The following is a 22,347-nucleotide window of genomic DNA, read 5'->3' as shown; positions in this document are numbered from 1 at the left end:
TAGGAGTACGGGACCAGAAGTTTAAGCAGCCAGGCTACAGAAGGTGAGTGAAGAGATAGCGTTTCCTTTTTTTTTTGTGTGTGTGTGATATTCCAACTAAAATTATAACGTTGTTTTTGACCACTCCGAAATTAGCATTGACGAAAAGTTGATGGTGATGGTGCTAGGTCTACAGTACATATGCAAAGATTACTCGGCTTTTAAGAACAAATCGTGCGCAAACTTTCTTTCGTTACTTTTATTTTTTCTTTATTTTATTTATTTGAAGAGCTCTGTCCACCCCTGATGAGAGTCCTTAAGCAGGAGTGATTACAGACATAAGGAACAATGCATTGAATACAAGGTGCGAAGTTTGAGCAGAATGAAATACCACTCAGTGGGCAAAAAAAAAGAAAAACATGAACAGTGTGTCATTTGGGAAAACGCGCTATTTAGCGCTGTCAATTTGAAACATGTCTAAACAAATGCGAACTGTTCTTAGCGCTAAGTTTACGAACATTAGGAGACAGAGAAACATAATAATATAGTATGTATGTTACCCGTGGCAAGCCATTCAAAACATACATCCTGTTAGAAAAACAATGAAATTGGATGTGTAAAAATGCTTAGCCGTGGCAGACGCATCAGAAAACATATGAGTGCCATCCCGCGGAAGGGCAGGCTGAAACAAAAGAAATACATTGGTACAATTTCTATTAGCAGTTCTAAGAATAAATGAATGGTGTCGTCGGTAACCGCCGCAGCAGAAAGCAGAAATTCCTAATGGCAGAAATTCTAATGGTTACTATCACTAATGGCAGCAGAAAGCAGAAATTCCCTAATTGTTAGGGACATTATCAATTTCTAAACCCTTCAGTTTTGCAGTAGTGATCTTTCAGCTTCCTAGCGCGGCTAGGCCGAGTGGATGGACGAGCGGGAGGTTCAGTATATGTGTCCTTGTCAATGCGTAGTTTTCCGCGATTAAGAAGATACATGTACTTCAATTTTGCTTTATGTCGTCGTTTTTGTAGGGTACCTAATTCTCCTGTTTGGGGCATCGCACTTGGTGATGCATACAGGCTAAATGAATTGAATACAAATCGTATCGCGTTTCTCTGAATTCGTTTCTCTCCATTTTGTATGTTAACTTCGCTACGTGGATCCCATAAGATGTACCTATACTCGGGTACCAGGCGGACGAAAGCTTTGTAATGTAGTAGTTTTGTCTCGCTGGGTGAATTTCTCAAGCAACGCCCCAGTGTAACCAAGGCTCTGCGCTGCTTTCTTTTCCATCAATGACACCTGCTCATTCCACTTCAAGTGCAAAGTGATAACTACACCAAAGTGTTTGTAGCTTGTCACTGTGTCTAAAATTTGTCCATCGATTAAAAAGGCATTGTTTGACGGGTGTTGTTTTAGCGTCATGGTCATGGCAACAGTATTTTTCTTCGCGTTGATTTTACATTTGCCCTGCACTACACCAACACGAGGTGTATGGGAGCGATTGGTCAGTGGGACTACGGATTTGTTTATATAAAACCCTTTTAGATTGTATATATATAGACAGGTCAGCCAAAACGTTCGGTTACCAGACGAGTGTCGCGGTTCTTTAACGAAGTAGGTGAAAAATTTGATGCAAGCTAACACGACAAAACCGTCGCGCACGGACCATTTTCTATGCCCCACAATCGAGTGTCAGTGCTTGCGCTTCGCAGTGGATGCAGAATGGTTAAGATGAGGCAATATTCTTCCTTAAGCAGCTGCGAAATACGTTGCAACCGAGCTTCTCGCTGAGCGAACTCAAGCGGATGCGTTGCGTGCATTCAAAGCTGTATACGATGTCATCCCTTGCCCACCTCCGGGCGTCAAATGATAATCAGGTCATAAAAGTTCTTAAAATGCGCCCATTTACGTAGTAGGAGCCGTGAAAAAAAGACACAGTGATAGAAAGGTGGCTGAACTAAACTGTCGTTAGTCCAGCCACCTTGCTGTCGCTTTTTGTATGTCTGCTTCGCGATTTTTTCTACTTTCAAGTTTGCTGGCATTCTCCTAGTATAAGCATGTACCAACTATAGCCCAACAAGCCACTCTCATGAAGTCATATGTACAGTCTTAGTCAAAAAACTTGAACCCGCTGTGAGTGGCCGGGGAGTGGCTGTGCCGAGTGTAAAGAGGGCCAGGGTACCATATCTCTTACCCTCAAGCATCCTTCGATAACAGCGCTCGTGAAAAACTAGTGCGCCGTCCGTTCAGCCAGCTGCGAGGTCGTCTGGCGGCCGCCGGAGTACGGCGATTCGTGCGAGAAAATGCGCTCGCCTTTACAAAACTGCCCGGCTTCCATGCAGCGCATTATACTATAAAAATTGTCCTTATCATCGAAATTTCCTATTACAATTTTATCCCACACATTAAAAGGCGAGAACCTTCGCATTCTGTTTTTGGATATACATTTTGAATGTGTTTCTGAGTGCGATAAAAACAAAAGATAGAATAGAAACTGACGTCTCTCAGTGTTGTCTAGCGTTGTCCCAGGTTTTATGGTAATATGCGTGCAATTCACTCATCGTTCGTTTAGAAAAGACCAGAAGCAGTAATTTCGACGACAAAGGCTCTCTTCGGAAAGGGCTTATAACCATCGTTACAATATTTTCAGTAGGTTCAGTGTACTTCTCCACTAAGAAACGACCACAAAATTGCGTTAGGCGTTGAAGTTGTTTAATTAAATCCACGGTGAGGTTATAAAACATTATTGGGGACTCGAAGACATATGCCCTGCCTGAGTAGCCGATTGAGTTAGACGCATTCCCTCGACGTTTTGGTAATTCCCTTGGCATTTTTTGACCTCCGTAGCAGTCTCCTTTTTGTAGTTCGGCTCATGACAAGCGTGAAATCGTTGTCGGACGAGACGACGCTGTCAGAGTACAACCCGATTGCCTCTCTGTCAGTGTCACTTGACGAATTTCCACGTTTCCTGGACGCGACCCGGCGAGATGGCTGGGCGCCAGGAAGGTCCTCCAGGGTTTCTTTATCCATTGCCGCAACAAAGGAGTGGCAGCTCGCAGATTTTCGAGAGGAACAAAGTGAGACAAGAGTACCTCGCGACTTCGTCGTGTGGCAGAAAATATGGGTTGAATCAGCCAACTTCATGCGATAACCGGAAAGTATCGTACATGGACAGTTTCAAATCGAGTGACGCTGACAGTTGATTCGTCGTGCGAAAGGGGCGATTACATTAAATGCGGAAGAAAACGACCCGAGAGAAAGAACAAACATTGAATACATACTTACGCCTGTGCTTTGGCAAAGCTTGTGTCCACTCACTCAACCTCCTTGTTAATACGCGTTTTATCATCATCATCAGCAGCCCAGTTACGCCCACTGCAGGGCAAAGGCCTCTCCCACACTTCTCCAACAACCCCGGTCATGTACTATTTGTCGCCATGTCGTCCCTGCTAACTTCTTAATCTCATCCGCCCACCTAACTTTCTGCCGACCCCTGCTACGCTTCCCTTCCCTTGGAATCCAATCCGTAATCCTTTATGACCATCGGTTATCATCCCTCCTCATTACATGCCCTGCCCATGCGCATTTATTTTTCTTGATTTCAACTAAGATGTCATTAACCCGCGTTTGTTCCCTCACTCAATCTGCTCTTTTTTTATCCCTTAACGTTACACCTATAATTCTTCTTTCCATAGCTCGTTGCATCATCCTCAATTTAAGTAGAACCCTTTTCGTAATCCTCCAGGTTTCTGCCCCGTTTGTGAGTACCGGTAAGACACAGCTATTATACACTTTTCTATTTAGGAATAATGGCAACCTGCTGTTCATGATCTGAGAATGCCTGCCAAACGCACCCCAGCCCATTCTTATTCTGATTATTTCCGTCTCCTGATCCGGATCTGCCGTCACTACCTGCCGTAAGTAGATGTATTCCCTTACGACTTCCAGTGCCTCGCTACCTATCGTAAATTGCTGTTCTCTTCCGAGACTGTTAAACATTACTTTAGTTTTCTGCAGATTAATTTTTAGACCCACTTTTCTGCTTTGCCTCTCCAGGTCAGTGAGCATGCATTGCAATTGGTCCCCTGAGTTACTAAGCAAGGCAATATCATCAGCGAATCGCAAGTTATTAAGGTATTCTCAATTAACTTTTATCCCCAATTCTTCCCAATCCAGGTCTCTGAATACCTCCTGTAAGCACGCTGTGAATAGCATTGGAGAGATCGTATCTCCCTGCCTGACGCCTTTCTTTATTGGGATTTTGTTGCTTTCTTTGTGGAGGATTACGGTGGCTGTGGAGCCGTTATCGATATCTTTCAGTATTTTTAAGTACGGCTCGTCTACACCCTGGTTCTGTAATGCCTCCATGACTGCTGAGGTTTCGACAGAATCAAACGCTTTCTCGTAATCAATGAAAGCTATATATAAGGGTTGGTTATATTCCGCACATTTCTCTATCACCTGATTGATAGTGTGAATATGTTCTATTGTTGAGTAGCCTTTACGGAACCCTGCCTGGTCCTTTGCTTGACAGAAGTCTAAGGTGTTCCTGATTCTATTTGCGATTACCTTAGTAAATAATTTGTAGGCCACTGACGGTAAGCTGATCGGTCTATAATTTTTCAAGTCTTTGGCGTCCCCTTTCTTATGGATTAGGATTATGTTAGCGTTCTTCCAAGATTCTGGTACGCTCGAGGTCATGAGGCATTGCGTATACAGGGGGGCTAGTTTCTCTAAAACAATCTGTCCACCATCCTTCAACAAATCTGCTGTTACCTGATCCTCCCCAGCTGCCTTCCCCCTTTGCATATCTCCAAAGGCTTTCTTTACTTCTTCCGGCGTTATCTGTGGGATTTCGAATTTCTCTAGACTATTTTCTCTTCCATTATCGTCGTGGATGCCACTGGTACTGTATAAATCTCTATAGAACTCCTCAGCCACTTGAACTATCTCATCCATATTAGTAATGATATTGCCGGCTTTGTCTCTTAACGCATACGTCCGATTCTTGCCAATTCCTAGTTTCTTCTTCACTGCTTTTAGGCTTCCTCCGTTCCTGAGAGCCTGTTCAATTCTATCCATATTATAGTTCCTTCTGTCCGCTGTCTTACGCTTGTTGATTAACTTAGAAAGTTCTGCCAGTTCTATTCTAGCTGTAGGGTTAGAGGCTTTGATACATTGGCGTTTCTTGATCAGATCTTTCGTATCCTGTGTATCTTGGTATCCGGCCTATCGGAGTTACTACCGACTTCCATTGCACACTCCTTAATGATGCCCACAGGTTTGTCGTTCATTGCTTCAACACTAAGGCCCTCCTCCTGAGTTAAAGCCGAATACCTGTTCTGTAGCTTGATCTGGAATTCCTCTATTTTCCCTCTTACCGCTAACTGATTGATCGGCTTCTTATGTACCAGTTTCTTCCGTTCCCTCCTCAGGTCTAGGCTAATTCGAGTTCTTACCACCCTGTGGTTACTGCAGCGCACCTTGCCGAACACGTCCACATCTTGTATGATGCCAGGGTTAGCGCAGAGTATGAGGTCTATTTCATTTCTAGTCTCGCCGTTCGGGCTCCTCCACGTCCACTTTTGGCTATCCCGCGCGTGCTTTGTAATAGCACTTTAAGAGCAAGATTACATTATCAACTTGCTCAGCTTTCTTTCGTTTTAGACCGCAGTGTCAGCACCACGGTAGAAATAGTAAAGCACACTTTGTGATGTCTTCGCTGTATAACACGCAGCAGCTTGGTCTCACTCGGCAAAACTATGAAAAATGTATTCTTAGTCCACTGCCTTCCTAGTGCTTTTCGCCTATCATATATATGAGAGAGAACTGACGTCATTATATCGTTTCTTCGCACTCCATACTCCTCTTGAAAGAAAGGAAAGGCCAACACCTAAGCGCCTTCAAAGTTTTTTACTCAGAAGCGCTTGTTTGAAGCTAAATCCCATGAGAGCGAATTTGTGCGCGACAGCGACGAGCGGCGGCTTCGAGTGACAGATCGGGCCGTTGTTTGAACAGATCGCTCGGTCTGTTCGTCGGTCTGAATTCGTCGCTTCACGCCCGGAAGTACTATGAGCGACTAGCCAATAGCGCGACGCCGGAGCTTGATGTAGTACGGTCCTCAAATACTACCGATGGTCGCACGGATGGAGCAAACAATTGAATTTTTATACGTGCAAGGATGCGAACTTGCAGCAATTAAGGCCCTCAGAAATCTTTTATACCGCATTTTGCAGTGAAATACATCAACTTAAATTAATTAAGCAGGCGTCGCGCTAGTTTTGGTGCCTGTATTGTTGCGCTCGTACCGGCAACACCGGGAGACGTCGCTCGAAGTCATCGCAGGCATGGGCTGCGGCTTGTGGGCGACGAGCAAACACGACAGCCATCGCTTTCGCGTCGCCTGTCGCTGTAGCGCGCAAGACCGCTTGCATGCGGTTTATACTTTATTCTCTGACACTGTTGCACCCCGTTCTTTTCTATGTGCAGGTCTTGCGCCAGACGACTGAAGGATATAAAGTCACCTTGCAGCACTGTACTCCGCTAGTCAGCGGGCTGGTGAATCATGTCTAAAGCATTGCAAGTAAAAGATGCCATCATCGCCAGACCGGCAACCGCCAAAAGCCGCCTGGAATGGCACGTCCAGAACATCCCATGCACGAAGACGGGTGGGGCAAGCTGTCGCCTACTGGAACACCGTCGTGGCTTAAACCAAATCCTTCTAGACGCCTGCCTTGAGCTTCGGGAAGACAGGAGAGGAAAGACCAGGGGCGATGCCATTATTGCCGTCGTCGAGGCAAGCACCTGCGGGCATCTCCTGTCCAGCTCAGACGAAGACTTGCGCAGATCGAAGCCTCTGGATCTTGTTGAACGTCTACTGGCTGAGCATCGCTGCATCACAGGGATTGAATTCAACGCGAGCTCGAAGCATCGCCGTTCGTTGCTTTCTGTAGTAAGACGTAATTGTTCTTTGAAAAGCGTTGCCGTCTGCGGTGCATTAATGGGAGCAGAAGACGCAGCTTTCATGTGCGAGGTGATCAAGTCTTTCTCGCATCTCGAGAGTCTTGCTTTCAACCTTCATGATTTCGAGAAGGAATGGGGAAGCAATACAAGTTTGTTTGGGGCATCACTTGATCTAGGCAGGCATCACCTGACGACTCTCGACGTGGCAGAACTTTCGATGTCCCCTAGTGAGGCGAGTTCTCTCGTCCATACTCTCATAAGAAACAAAACTATCACTGATCTGCGCGTCGGAGAAAGCGTGTTCGGCAACCGCGACGAAGCCTCCAACGCACTCTTCGCCAGCTACCTTGCGAAAGAAGACTCAGCGCTGCGAAAATTGACGCTAAAATCGCATGCTTATTCCGACAGGGACTTGCTATTGAGAGAACTGATCGATGCGTTTTGCAAGATGACTTCTTTGGAGGAACTGAATGCGGACATCGCTCTGATGACTCCAGAATTGTAAGTATAGCTGGCATTGTATTATGGATCGACACTATAGCATTCAGACTTTTCCTAACACTCCTCCCGGGAATTTCGTTGTCAGCGCAGGCAAAGAATACACTTTTTGACTTGTTGACAACGGATAGTCGACTGTCTTTATGCTAAAGCAAAAGCAGGTTTGAATGGCAGTGTAGCCGCCCCAGTCGGGCAGCCACCTCGGTTCCATGAAAGAGCACCGTGCAATGACCCCCACAGTGGGCCAGAGCGAAGCGAGAGATTTTTGATACATCTTAACCTTGTAATATCCAATGTATCGTGTAATATCTTTGCGCTACTGTGCATTTGACACCTGAAATTTTCATTTTACGAGGGCACACCTAAGGCATGTTTTTCTTGGTGTCAGCGTTTGTTGGCTTCTTATGATATGACTAATAAAAATCGGTCCCCTCGATTAACTCCCTTTCTAACGAGGGCCTCGATTACATAACGAGGGCCTCGCGTCCGGCCACATTGATGCCTTCAGGTAGCATGTGTGTGTTTATTGACCAGTTTCCTTCACACCCGCCGTGCTAAGCACGAGGTCGCGGGATCGAATCCCGGCCATGGCGGCAATGGGGGCGAAATGCGAAAACACCCGTGTACTTAGATTTAGGTGCACGTTAACGATCCCCAGGTGGTCGAAATTTCCGGAGTCCTCCGCTACGGCGTGCCTCATAATCAGAAAGCGGTTTTGGCACGTCAAACCACAAAATTTAATTTAATTCAGTTTCCTTCACCCGAAAAGATCACGTTCTCCTGACGCCTGCGGCAGAAAAGGACGTTCCACGTCCGCCGCCAAGGTCTGTGAGTGGTGGCGCTGGCGAACACTCCCAGGGTTCTACTAGGAAACATAAATACCCTAGAAAGTGGATGGGGAAACGGCGCCGTTTTAGCTCAATTGGTACAGCATCGCACGGGAAACGCAAATGATGTCGTTTAGGCTCCCACCTGCGGCAAGTTGTTTCTTCATCCACTTTAATTTCCAATAATTTATCGTTTCCTTATTTCCCTTTTTAAGCACAAGTAATTGCCCCTATGTTGTCCTTGGTGTCAGTGTTTGTTGGCTTCTTATGAAATGAATAATAAAAATCGGGCCGTCTTCTCGTTCATATATATATCTATATATATATATATATATATATATATATATATATATATATATATATATATATATATATATATATATATATATATATATATATATATATATATATATATATAATGTCGACAATGTATTCCTTGGCCAGCTAGCTCTTTTGCAAGCCCATCGAGAAGGACATACAGTGTAAATCTACGTGCCCTGGGAATGCGATGACAATGATGACGATAATGATAATAACTCAGACGTTTGGCAGGTGATTCCACTTCTAGTTGACGTCGATCCAATACTGTCGCTCCAGAACGGTATTCAAGATAAATCAGGCTACTCCAACCCCTATTCCTCAGGCCCAACTCACCCATGAAAACATCGTCTTCCATGGAATTCTATTACACGTTGAATCACCTTTCTTTAACATGTGTACTCTTCATGGAGAAGAACGAAAATGTAGAAATTGATATAGCTTTTCTTGTCGAACTCGCTTTGTGCAGTGCACGGTTAATAACACCCCATGAGCATGTCCTGTATGAAGAGCTTGTAGATCCAGTGGTCACTGTCAATCGGCACTTGCTGTAACATACGCGTTCGGAGACCTAAATCATGGTGGACGCCTTGAACGTCCGTTGCGGATGACGTTGGCTCCGATTCTTCTTCGCGTTAAGGAACGCCAATTTGAGTATGTAATGTGAGTTTTTAAGTAGTCCTCCTTTTTATTGATTTTTCTCGTTTTGTTTTCCCTCTTGAGTTTAATTGTTCTTAAGCTAACAAGTGTTTTCTATGTGTGTTTGCAGCGTGGATGTGGTCAGCCTTTTCGCCAAAGTGGTCCTTCGGAGCGCCAGACTGCGGAGCCTGAGGTTACCTTCGACGTTCTGCGAATGGCATGGCGCATTTTGGAGCCCTACTGTCCAGCTTCCAGATCCCAAAGCAGCGCAATGCATGGAGGCGTGGCTGGTAGCCCTGCGAAGACCGAACTTGCCGCTCAGCAAGCTCTGCATCGACTTGCGGGGATTCGGCGAAGCTGAGTGCCACGCCTTCTTCGGCGCAGTTGCGGAGACGAACGCTCTGAAGTCGGTGGTCGTTCAATCCTTGCCCGGAATCGATCGGCCGGACAGGGTCTGCGCCACCATCCAGGAGCGAGGACTGAACGACCGAGTGGTCATCCATGGGTCTTACATGCGAAACGCAGAATGTCTGCAGCAATGCCCGCAAATCAGCAGCGCAACAATCAGAGTGGTCCATTTTCGCTACAATGGAGAGCTCAGTTTGCAGCCAGTTATCTCAGCTCTAGAAGCGGTTCGTGGCTGCTCTCACATAACGTCGCTCCGGGTTAACTGCTATGATTTTGATCGCAGTGTGTTCTCCGCCTTGGCGGCATGCATAAGAGCTCCGTCCACGCTTACTGATGTAGACATAAACTTCGGTTACGTTTTTATCCGTCAGAGAAAAGAGAATTGTGAGGTGCAGTCGGAACTAGTGAGAGCGCTGGCCTCCAATCTCAATCTAGTCAGAGTCAACATCAAGGGAGTACTGATGTCCGACGACGACTTCAAGTGGCTCGCGCATGGTGCTAGCAAGAGCCTCCGCTTCACAGAATTCGCCATGACTCCCGCCTGTATCCTCATGGCCGGGCATGGTGAAGTGTATGGACCGGTCAGCCGTTGTTCGGTGCACAGGGCCGACGCCTGGACGGGAGTATCCATCAAGGAGAACATCGCACTGGCCGACATCTTGGTATGACTCAGTGCTATCTTTTGTTGGATTGTTTCCGATCTTAAGTTAAGTGATTAGCTAGTGTGGACAGTGCACGTGTAGTACGTGCCGTGTAGTGTTTTTCTGCGCCAATCGCTAGAAAGAACTCTGGTGCTACGTGTGCGCTAGTGCAGTAGTAATTGTGCAGTAGTAGTAGTGCACTACTAGTGTACCAGTAGTGCAGTACGCGTATCTGGTCATGCTGCGAATGTGGCGGCTCCAGCAGCACGGGAATGACGGACCGTTGCACGGATGAGGCCTATCAGCTTCGTACTTCTGGCTTCGAACTGCTTTGGGATCTTGTTAACTGACCATATCTATCAGCACAATGCGCCATGAGTGCGACAACTTCCAATGATTACGTGCATCTGTGGACACTAATTGCTTTGGTTGGTTGTACAACAGTGAGCGCTGATAAACTTAGAAAATGGCATCACAGATGACACCACCAGGCTGGTATAAGCCAGACGTGAACACAAACAGGCAAATGCGGGTAATTAACATCGTTCCCTGGGGTAGCTAAATGGTAACAGCCCCTTAGTTTTCTCAAGTAATATTTCTTGAAATCTGTGTGGAATTTCGCTCATTTAAAAGTTTATTAGCTGTGTACGCGTTAAGAGAGTACCGACAGAAAAATTTTCGATCTTGTTTCTTTCTGCCGCAATAAGTAGCTAATGACCCAATATTCACGGCACGCAACATCATTTGCTTCAGAGCATCACAGTAATTATTTGGAGTCTCGTATGTAGCGACCAGTCCAAGTTTAGGCTTCAGAGAGCAACGAGATGGGCGAAAGAAAGAATGCAGACAAAACTGGGCACGTGAACGCACAAAACTGTGACGTAAGCATGCCAGCGCGCTCGCTGGCGTGCGAGCTTCGTGTTGCAAGTTCGTCTGCTACGTCTGCACGTGGTTTGCGAAGTCCTCGCCATCATCGTTGATCTCGCTTTCGTCCTCAAGCGGCGACTATTTCCTGCAGGCGGGAGTCGCCGCCCTGTAAGACGTGGCCAATCACTTTTAAAGTGAAAGCTATACTGGCCGCGAACTTGCGATTTCGCAGTGGCGGTACTCCGAGGAGACACATGACGTCTCAACGCGCGCCTCGCCGCAGATATTTCTCTCTCGCTCCCTAGTCACTACTGCGCAGCGCCGCGGATTTACTCCGCCGCTATTTTGTATGACGTCACACTGCGTTCCTCGTCATTGCGCTCGCCTCCTCTCGCTTCGCCAGCTGCGTCGCATGCCTGATAACATGGCGGAGGATTGAAAAGCAGAGCTCGCGTACGCCGCAACCACAATTGATGCGGCAGTGTGGACGGCGGCAGTTCTTATAAGCAGGAGGAGGCCCGGAATCGACATCGGAACGAGATTAAGAGGAAACGAATCACCCAGGAAGCAGACGAACAGAGCTCCGAACGACTGGCTAAACGCCGCAACATAGCTAGGCAACCAGACTAACCTGGACTTACAATCAAGATTAACCATGGCTAACCACGAAATGCCTTAGCTTTCGCTATGTATATCCTGGCATAGCCGAGCTACGCCACTGCCAATTTTTTATTGGATACACTTCAAAGCAGCGACTCGGAAGGTACGGCGAGTGACGGCAATATGCGTACGCACCACTGGAAATAGTATGAAGCATTCGTCCTGCACGCTTTTGGAATGAAGCGTATTACGGAGCAGAACACAAGGCGGGGTGAAAGTCGGCCCAGCATCAGGCTTCGGGTACGTCGTGTTCGTCGAAGGTCGTAGCACTGGTCTAAGATCCGCGGGTTTTGTTTATACAAGGCACGCTCCAAAGGAAACGAGCTAATCTGGTTGCTCTTCAACGGGGCCCATTGTAAGCGTCCAGAGGCGCGCAGGAACTCGGACCACTTCTACCGCGTATCGACGCCGACGGTAGCGAACGAGGAAGCCAGGCACGCTGGCGATCGCTAGCTCGCTGGACGTCGGATCCGAGGCCAACGGCCCTGACGATCCGTCCGCATCTCGTAATAAACGCCTATATTCGTCAACACAATCAACGTCAGCACATTTATGTTGCTCATAATTCACAGTACAATTAGTTTTCCCGACGCCGTTGGTAGCACTGAGAAAACAAGCTGGCCAGGTTAGCCTCTTCGTAGACACGATTGCGGCGGCGGCTGCGCTGTCCGCTTGGGAATCAAAATCACGCCAACGGTTCACTATTTCGCGCAGCGCTTTTAAACATGCACACTTTCGACTTCACCTTACTATGCGAGTCATTTCGTGTGAGGCACAAATGTTAGCTGATTTTCTCGGTGCCGTCAGCGGCAAGGAAAAAAACAAAAACACTGGGGCGATCGGAACGGAGAGAAAAGTGCTCGCCGGGCCCGCCCCGCGGCTGCAGCGAAAACACGTGTCGTAGCTCATTCTCGGTTGTTTGCAATTCTGCCTCGGATGTTTATGTCGCGAGGAGCGGCGTTTTGCGGTTGGCTGCCTGCACGTACTAAAGCGAAATTCGCCGTTGATATTTTGCAGACGATGTGTGTGAGGCCAAATAAATCGATCTGACAGGTTAACTCGACTTCGCAATTTTGTCTCAGCACTTCTTTAACCAAAATATTTAGGAGTGCCACAGACAGATCAGTTCTAATCGCTTTTTTTTTTTGTTTCGCGATGAGTTTTACAATGTTTGCAACGAGTGTCCGAATTTTTCATAGCAATATCCTACCTTTCAGGGGCTGCGTGAGAGGTCCTCTAGTGTGATCCGCGTAGGATTCTTTTTTTCCCTGCCCTATAAACTATCGAACCGGCAGATACTTTTTATCGTATTCCTTTCCAATTACAGCAAGACATATTGGACTCTCTGAGGCCTTCAGATATGGCAGCGCACATGAAAATCGTGACGCCTACGCATTCGCACACCCGAAAAAAGAAAAGAACAAAAGAAAAACAGCGAACAAGTCTTGTTGTTTTTTTCGTGCTCATTCGTTCCTATTTTAAGCCAATATCCTCGTGCATCCTACAATAGAAGTCCCCTGTGATGCTAGCGTAACAGATTACTGTATTCGAAATCACACGTTGCTGTGATTTCTTCGCGATTTTCGAGATGCTCTGATTCTGGCGCTGCGTTACGGCTTTTCAAGCGGAGCTCATTTAGATTTTCTTACATTTTCGAGCACACTGTCCGATACCTGTACAGCTCTTGCAACTTTTGACCCTTTGCGAACTCATGAACGTTCCTTCGGCTTTAAACCCCATAACGGCTCATTCTTTTACGTGCAGGAAACGACCAGACGGAATGCCTCCGCAGTCTTGGCCGCAGCTAAGTTCGTGTTTGGCGAGGAAGATGGCCTCGAAGCTGCTCGTTCTATCGAGCTGATGCACGACCATCCTCGTCTGCTCGAAATGGTGAGCGAAGGCGCTGACGTCACCAAGGCCGCCGCGAAGGAGATGATCAGCAGCGCCCTGCTTCGTGTTGGCCTCTTGAGCCTCGACGAGTTTATGAGAATGACCGGCGTCGTCAAGCAGAAGACGCAATGCCTCGCAGATCCTGGTTCCAGGCGTCAGCTCTGTGACCTGAACCTCGATTGCTGGCTGCACATCCGCCGCTTCCTGAAGATATCGGACGTTCTGCAGCCTCGAGCCGATCTGTGTGAAAACTGTACGAGAGGGTTCTTATCATCCTTTTATTTTGCTGGTGGGGGATGAGAGGTCAGCTCGTCTACTGCATTAGGAGGAATGTGAATATGAATAACTGTCAGCAAAAAATTATGGATTACAAAAAAGGGTCATTCGGCTGCAACACGAACAGCAGGAAGATTTGTTAAAAATTCCCTTAGGTATTGGGGAGTGGGGAGGGGGGCAGCTACCATGAATCGTCAGCTTCCCAACGGCTAGCTATTTATGAACCCAGGATTAATTTTTCTAAATACCATATTTTTATTTCCCAAGATACTGCAGGCCACGGGCGGCCCAAGTTAGACTGAAAAACTGTTAGGTCTACATAGTCCGCAATAACTGACGAAACAAGTTACAAAGTCAATCCCGCGCTTCAATTATTGCGTATAACGCAAACCTGAGAAGTTCTATGCATCGCAAATCTTCTGTACTAGCTTGGGTTGTTTTTCAATCACACCTGGAAGGACAAAGCAAACAGTACTTTTTTCTTTTTATTGTTTCATTGCTTTTCAATTACAATAATTAAGCTGCTGTTTTAGATTGCCACTGAATCACATAGCTTGCATAATGTTGGTTTTTAAGCCTATTTGCACGTGGATGAAACAGAAAGACTTTAACAAAAGACGAAGGTGCCAGCCATATTACGCAGGACTTGCTACTTCAATGGAATGATTCAAATGGTATGAGTGGAAATAAAAAAAAGAAATAAACGACAAAACTGAGCAAAATAACTTGAGGCTTGAGATTTGTGTAGCCTTTGCAAATAGTGTTGTGTGTGTGAGCAGACACCTCGTATGTCAATTTGTAGTTTTCATCTTTGTTGTTAAACGAAAATCGACCTAAACAATATAACGCATATTGACAAGTCCTGCGGCGCCCCGAACATGTTACTATGATTTATTTTTCACAATTAAGGTTTCGATCCCTGGGAGATATGTATAACGTGATGCCATGGTGAAGAATGCGGTCCCATGGGTTGAGAATATCGTGACGTTTTGAAAACATTGCGACGTGCGTTTTAAACATAGCGCTCGCAAAGGTTTGTGCATAAATAACTCAATAAATGAATGACTAATGAATGCATATCTACGTAGAAATTGCCTGGGTATTGAGTTCCCGTAAATGAGAAAAATTAGGTAATGCTGGCGATATAGCCGACCTTCCTGTTTGGAGCAATAGAGCACACATGTCCAGTTTGCCTAAATATTGCTCCCGCACATGTCTTGGTAATGATCCTTCCGTACATTTTCTGAATATTTTCTTGCAGGCTGGCAGTCACCGTCAACAGAGCAGAGCTTTCAACCATTTTCATAGAAGACAGGCCAGGTCTCTATGGCGTTGACGTACGACTGAATCAAGAATTCAATAAAAGATTCAGTCAATGAGTCAATCAATAATTCATTCCTGTTTCCGCAATGGAGAGCAAAGAAGCTTTTTGGAATGCAAATAATCCACTTGTGTATGCACTAGAGACAATAAACTGGATGTTTTATTCCGCAGACATCTTTGTGATATTTTATGATATAGAGAAATGAAATATCTGCTATGCACGTTGTGAGCGACTCTATTGTGTTACTTAAGCGACAATAAATCATTTTTTTGGAACTAGTACTTGAGAGTGTTAAGATTTAAATAAACCTTGCGGCTTTCCCAGGCACGTACCCAGGAGATTTTTTCGGGGGGGGGGGGGGGGGGGGCTCCCAAGGTAACTTTTCTATGCAAATGAAGGGGGGGGTGAGGTACTTTAACTAGTACAAATGTGAATGATGCCCACCATTAGCAAGAAACACGGTTAGAGCCGCAAAAGATAAATTAAATAAGGTGTACCTGCCAGGCACGCCTGTCCCCCAGTACACTTCTCCTTTACTTGGCAAACAAGGAGCCACATGAAATGCACTTGCGCATGAGAGAAGCGCAGAGAGAACACTGCCAAGAAGTAAACACGGGAGAATGTAAAATAAAGAGTTCTAGTAGTGTTGTTTGAATTAACTCTGGAAGATATATATATATATATATATATATATATATATATATATTTGGGGAAATATTGAAGTTCTCTTGGATTCCTCGTTAACACCTCTAGCGATTTAAGTTCCAGAACCAATTCGCTTTGTTATTGGGGATGTTGCGTAACAATGCATCATCACCATTCGCGTACAACCGCGTATAGCGCAGGACGCTGCGGCTCTAGACGCACTGCGCCCACCGCGTAAGATTAGAAAAAACACCCCAATGAGCACAGTAGAGAAGTGGCTACATCAGGCGGCTGGACTGATTAATGCAGTAGCGTCGTTCAAAGCACACTGCACCATTCTCCACTCCCGGTCGCGTTTTCTCTACTTCCTTAAAGAAAAAAATATGTTGATCCATAAATATTTTTGCAAACAGCGGTTAAATTTATCGTCATTTTCTCTTTTGTTTCCTGCTTGGCTGTTACCTTGGCACTCTCCCGTGGTGGATAGCTTAATTTCTCAACAACTTGCGACTCTTGTTTCCAGTCGCCAATTTTTCACGAAAAGTGCTGTGCAATTAAGGAAAAGCCAGACGAGGTAACGGGTGAGAGTCATTGCTGATGGGTTTAGCGCTTATTTCAGGGTCTGAGGATGGACTCCGCTTCGTATTGTTCTATTTCCAACCTTATCTAACCCATATCAAATCAAATCAGCTTATTATTATTACGGCGTATGTTAATTACAGTACATTAGTGTACAGACGAGGTTGTATGGTTCCGAAGATCTGCAATCCTCACGACAAAAAGTCAATCGAGGGAATAATGAAGTAAAAAGGAAAACTAAGCGCAACTGGCGTTTTCTCCAGCCCCATCTCGTTCCACGAGCATGGAGACCATAGCTGACCTCTTAATTACCTGGTCCCTGGATCAGTCTAAAGAAGGAAGGTTGAACTAACGAAGCAACAGCAATGCGCGTGATCGTTGGATAGATGGTGACAACTGAACTCATCTCGAATTAATTGCGCGGGCAGAGAATCGGTGAGAACACTAGCCTTCACATCCCAGGAGATGCCGATAACTACCGTCATCGAAAAAGAGTGAAAAAATTGACAGCCATACCATTCCGTGAAGACGGAATGGCAGCGACAGCTGACGACAATCAAAGCTTTCAAACCAAAATCAAAGTGATTCATCTGCGCCGCGGGTTGGCCCGAAGGTAGCGCAATGCCTGGCCCACCGACGGCAAAGGTGAAGCAGGCGTTAAGAGGAAGCTTTAGCTCGGGCCCGACTCCGACGCGGCCTATTCAATTACATGTAAAAACGCAAAAACGTTTTTATGAGATAACCCCTGAACCGATTTTAATGAAATTCATTGCATTTGAGAGAGAAAGTTAAATTCTAGTGACTGTTGGAAGCGGAATTTTGATTTAGGGGTTGAATTTCGTTAAAAGGATTTTCAAGAATTGAGCTCTGCATCAAGAACAGATATCGCGATTCTGTAACCGGCATCCATTAGTCCATTCAAAGCGGACAAATTTGATATGTCAGTTTACATCTTACGTGAATTTGTTACGTTATTCAAGAGGGTTCTGCAAAAGTTGTAATTGCACATTACTTAATTTTTTGAGGTTCATTTGTAACACACCAATTTTGTCCGCTTTAGACGTGATATCAGGTAAAATTCACAGAATTGCGACATTATTTTTTCTTGCTGAGTTACGGAGTTGTAAACTTGATAGTTTTGTTTTCTGAAAGTTTGCGATTTCTGCCAAATTTTTATAAAATATTCACAACCTAATCGGTAATTTAGAAACCAACAGTCACTAGATTTTAAGTTTTTCTTTTAAATGCAATAAACCCCGTCAAATTTGGTGCAGTGGTTGCCGAGAAAAACGAATTCTCCTTTTACATGTATTTAGATAGGAGCACCCGAGCTAAAGCTTCCTCTTAAGCACTCACCATACTTGGGCTGATCCCGACGGTAGTGCGATGGCGGCCCACCTGTGGCGGAGGTGCAGCAGGCGTTGAGCACTCCGCATACGTGGGTCCATCCTGAAGATAGTGAAATGCCGCCGCCGGATGTGGAGAATAATTCCGTGTGTTTTGAATGAAGCTTCTACAGTTATCAATCGAGCCGCCTGACATAGCCACTTCTCTGTTGTGCTATTGGGGGTGTTTTTCTAAGCTTCCGTGGTGGGCACAGTACGTCTAGAACCGCAGCGTCCTGCTCTCTACGCGGTTTTACGGGACTCGAGACCACGCATCGTTACGTAACTTCCCAAATAACAACGCGAGTCGGTTTTGACACGTGGTAGAGCAGTAAACGAGGGATCCAAAAGAACTGTGACTGTTGCAGAAATAATCATTTCTCTGTCATTGTTCCAGAGCTCATTCAAAACACGCTACTAGAAATCTTTATTTTGCACTTTCGCTAGTTAACTTCTTCTTGGCAAGGTTCTTTCTGCCCATCTTTAAAGCGCGGGTCCATTTGATGTGGTTCGCTGTTTGCCAAGTAAAGGAGAGGTGTATCTCACAGGTGTGCCAGTGAGAAACACGTTACATCAATTCTCTTTTGCGGGTTTACTGGTATTTATGCTGAGTGGTGGGATTATTCACATTTGTACTAGTAAAAGCACACTCCTCCTCATTTGCATAGAAAAGTTCCGTGCCTGGATGCTGTTGCTTTCTTACACGCCGTGTCGGAGGGAGGTTCGGAGCGTGCACATACATGGAGAGAGCGTGGAAAAGAGAAAAAGCGGTGCAAGAAACTCGTTTGGACATTTACATCGCCTCACATGTGCACAGCGCCCTCTGGGGCTCCCTGGACGTCACCACGTTAGCGTCTCGACAGCTGTAATTAGCCGTGAGCCCCGCAAACGCATTTAAGAAATCGTGGAGCTCAGCTTTCTACTAACGTGCTAATCGAAAGGGGAGCTAGATTCAACGCTAGCGAGGAGGATAAGAGGAGGCAGATAATGGGTAGAACTGACACAGTCGCTAATCGACTACATAAGAGCTTTGCCATTCTCGCAGTTCCTATACACGGGTAGAGCTTGGGAAAGGAAAAAAAGAAACTGACGTTTAAGTATTATAAAATAATACATTTAATTAATCAATTTCATTACAGGGTCTGAGAATTTCCTTGAATAATTGCATATAGTTATGCAATTAGGCGGAATGCAAACGATAATCTGAGTATTTCCAAGCGACGGCAATAAACGCCACTACGTTTATGTCCAGCTATGCACAACGGTGGACTCGCTTCAAGCGATCGAAACATTCATGCACATGCACAACCTGGGTCCTTCCAACTTTATTTGTCTGGGTGATTTCAACGCACCGGGCATTCTTTGGCCCTCTCTATCGACGTGCGGTCATGATGCCACTATCTTATAGATTTTAGCCCAAATTTTGGGATAAAATTTCTTGAATGAACAGAGAGAGATATACTACATCTTTCATGTCGTGTTCGCAGGCTTAGACGATTGAAGGAATCCCATAACCCCGTACACATTGCTAGGTTTGCTAAGGCGAAGGAGGATCTTCGTACAAAAACCAAATCAGCTGAAGACTTTTTGTATAGCATGCAGCTGCCGCTTCTGTTGAAAAGTAACACGCATAAGTTATGGGGTTCCATTATTCCTCGTGACAGCTCTTGTACATCTTTATGTCTCACCAATGAAACGAGTAGTGATTCATTATTAATCTTCAACACCTTCAACGAATACTTTCAGTCAATTTTTCCTTGCGATAATCACATTGTTCCTCCTTTTTCAGACGTCCATCCAAGTTGCCCCATTAATGATATCTTAGCACAGAATGTGTCTTAAACCTCATAATAAATCTTGAATCTATAGAAAAGCGAAGGGCCTAATGGAATCCCGAATTTGTTTCTCGTTCGGCATGCCTTATGGACTTCACGGTACCTTACTTTAGCTTCAATAAATCACTAACTTCCAGCATAATACCTTCATTATGGAAGATGGCTAAGGCGCTTCCGTTACATAAGTCAGGTAGTAAGCAACATCTTACTAACTACCGGCCAATATTTAACATCATATTCATGCAAAATACTCGAGCATATAATATACAAACACATTATGGTATTTCTTGAATGAAATAATATTCTCTCTGACGTACAGCGTGAATTTATCTCGGATTTAACACAATAAATAACTTGTCGAGTTCACGCATGACATAGCTTCTAACCTGGATAAGGGATTTCAAATTGGCGCTATATTCATAGATTTTCCCAAAGCTTTTGACACCGCACTTCACTCAAAACTACTGTCCAAACTAAATGTCATTCTTAACAAACCTCAATTAGGGAACTGGACAGAGAGTGTTTTGTCTCACCGCTCTCAATTCGTTAGCTTTAACTCGATCAATTCCTCGGTGGGGGATGTGTCATCTGGCGACCCTCAAGGATCGCTCCTCGTTCCTCTTCTTTTCTTACTACATATCAATTATTTACGACGTGAGATATCTAAAATCCGAACGTATGCAGACGACTGCGTATTATATGACGTCATCTCATTTCCCTTTTGTCATGTTCGCCTTACTGAATTATTCGGCAAATTTTTCAAATGATGTGAAACATGGCAAATGAATAATAACTTCGATAAGATTATCGGTATGTCCTTCTCTAATAAAGCTCTCCTGTTCTTTTTAGATACGAATTTAATGATAATTTAATTCAACGCTTTCCTGAATATAAATATCTTAGTGTCACTGGCGTCTGGCGTCCTATGCGGGTGTGCTGTCCTGGTCAAAGCACACTCATTGGTCCATTACGACTAAAGCTCCACAAAAACTCGGTTATTTACGTCGTGCGCTGTCTAATTCTCCGCGCGACACTAAATTACTTATATTAAACTACTGTTCGCCCTATACTTTAGTATGATAGTATCGTTTCGAATCCCTGCAAGCAGTACGAAATAGATAGAGTCGAGGCCGTCCAAAGGAAAGCCATTAGATTTATCTACCGACGTTATGACCACCAGTTCTGACCATCGTCAGTCATGTCCTCACTCAACCTAACAGCTCTCGCCAAACAGCGACACGTAAATTCTTTCAAATTATTTCACTGCATTATTCATTCGTCCTGTCGCCTCTCCAGCAATGAAAATATCACCTTTGCAAAAATCTCTTCTAGTAGGAGACATCACGCGCTTAAAATTTCACCCATTTTTGCCTGCGCTAACGCGTTTAGGAATTGCTTTTTCCCTCAAACAACTGAAACTTGGAATTCGTTACCAGGAACCGAGCGTTCTCTCCTATTAAACGAATTCTCGTCTGTGCGCCCTCAACATTGCGCTTAACTTTCTCTCCTTGTTGCCGGTTGTATTTCCTTTTTTTTTGTTATTATTTGTGTTATCCACTCCTGCTATAGTCCCACAAGGGCTGCAGTATGGGACAATAAAATGAATAAATTTGCATATTTCGAGAACTTTTTTTAAAGTCACGTGGCACACCCTGTATGCACAAGCGAAGGCGCTGTGGCTATCGCGTTGACGGTTCGACTCCCGATCGCACGAGATTCGCTCGAACAACGGTCGGCACGCTGGTTCTGTCGGTGCCACGGAAAAGAGAGTCCGACGCAGTACGATAATTCGGCCTGGTGTGATAAAATGGTTTCGGCTACACACTGCACGTGCTGAATCACCGGGAAATAGCTGGCGGCAGCTGAGCCTCTAGTCGGTCATCGTATCGACACAGTGTTATCGCGGCCGCGAAGTCAGGCAAGCGCTGCCACCCCCTGCAAGTGAGGGCCGACGCTGCAAGAAGGCTACGTCACCAACGTGACGTTTTTGAAGTGGCGCCCAAGTCTAACGCAGGAGTCTTTTCGTACATTTTCAAGCCATCAATGAAACTACGCGGCTCACGGTGCTGTCCGGACCACTCAGTAGTCAGGTCGAAGCCCTAGATGCTTTCAGCTTTGAAGGAGAGTCGCTGTAGAGGCGCGGTAGTGGTGGGGACCACTGAGCCAAACCAGTCGAGTTGAGCAAGTGAACCTGAAAAGTATAACCTTATTTCAAAGGACGTCCCCTCCCGGCACGGGAAGGAGGAGGAGGAGGAGGAGGAGGAGGAGGAGGAGGATGGAGGAGGAGGAGGAGGAGGAGGAGGATGGATGGATGGATGGATGGATGGATGGATGGATGGATGGATGGATGGATGGATGGATGGATGGATGGATGGATGGATGGATGGATGGATGGATGGATGGATGGATGGATGGATGGATGGATGGATGGATGGATGGATGGATGGATGGATGGATGGATGGATGGATGGATGGATGGATGGATGGATGGATGGATGGATGGATGGATGGATGGATGGATGGATGGATGGATGGATGGATGGATGGATGGATGGATGGATGGATGGATGGATGGATGGATGGATGGATGGATGGATGGATGGATGGATG

General features: G+C 45.5%; 1 protein-coding gene across 1 annotated transcript; it reads left to right on the top strand.

The window, feature by feature from the left end:
- Positions 1 to 9,718: 9,718 nt before the first annotated feature.
- LOC140213026 (uncharacterized) lies at positions 9,719 to 15,436 on the top strand. The gene is made up of 3 exons (XM_072284180.1): positions 9,719 to 10,297; positions 13,568 to 13,946; positions 15,231 to 15,436. The coding sequence occupies exons 1-3, from the start codon at positions 9,740 to 9,742 to the stop codon at positions 15,275 to 15,277; spliced, it is 984 nt and encodes a 327-aa protein (XP_072140281.1). The 5' UTR covers positions 9,719 to 9,739; the 3' UTR covers positions 15,278 to 15,436.
- Positions 15,437 to 22,347: the final 6,911 nt, after the last annotated feature.

Source organism: Dermacentor andersoni, chromosome 8, assembly GCF_023375885.2.
Source record: "Dermacentor andersoni chromosome 8, qqDerAnde1_hic_scaffold, whole genome shotgun sequence".
NCBI classification, from domain to species: domain Eukaryota; kingdom Metazoa; phylum Arthropoda; class Arachnida; order Ixodida; family Ixodidae; genus Dermacentor; species Dermacentor andersoni.
The sequence above is the reverse complement of the archived record's forward strand: the minus strand, read 5'-3'. Positions and strand labels throughout refer to the sequence as shown.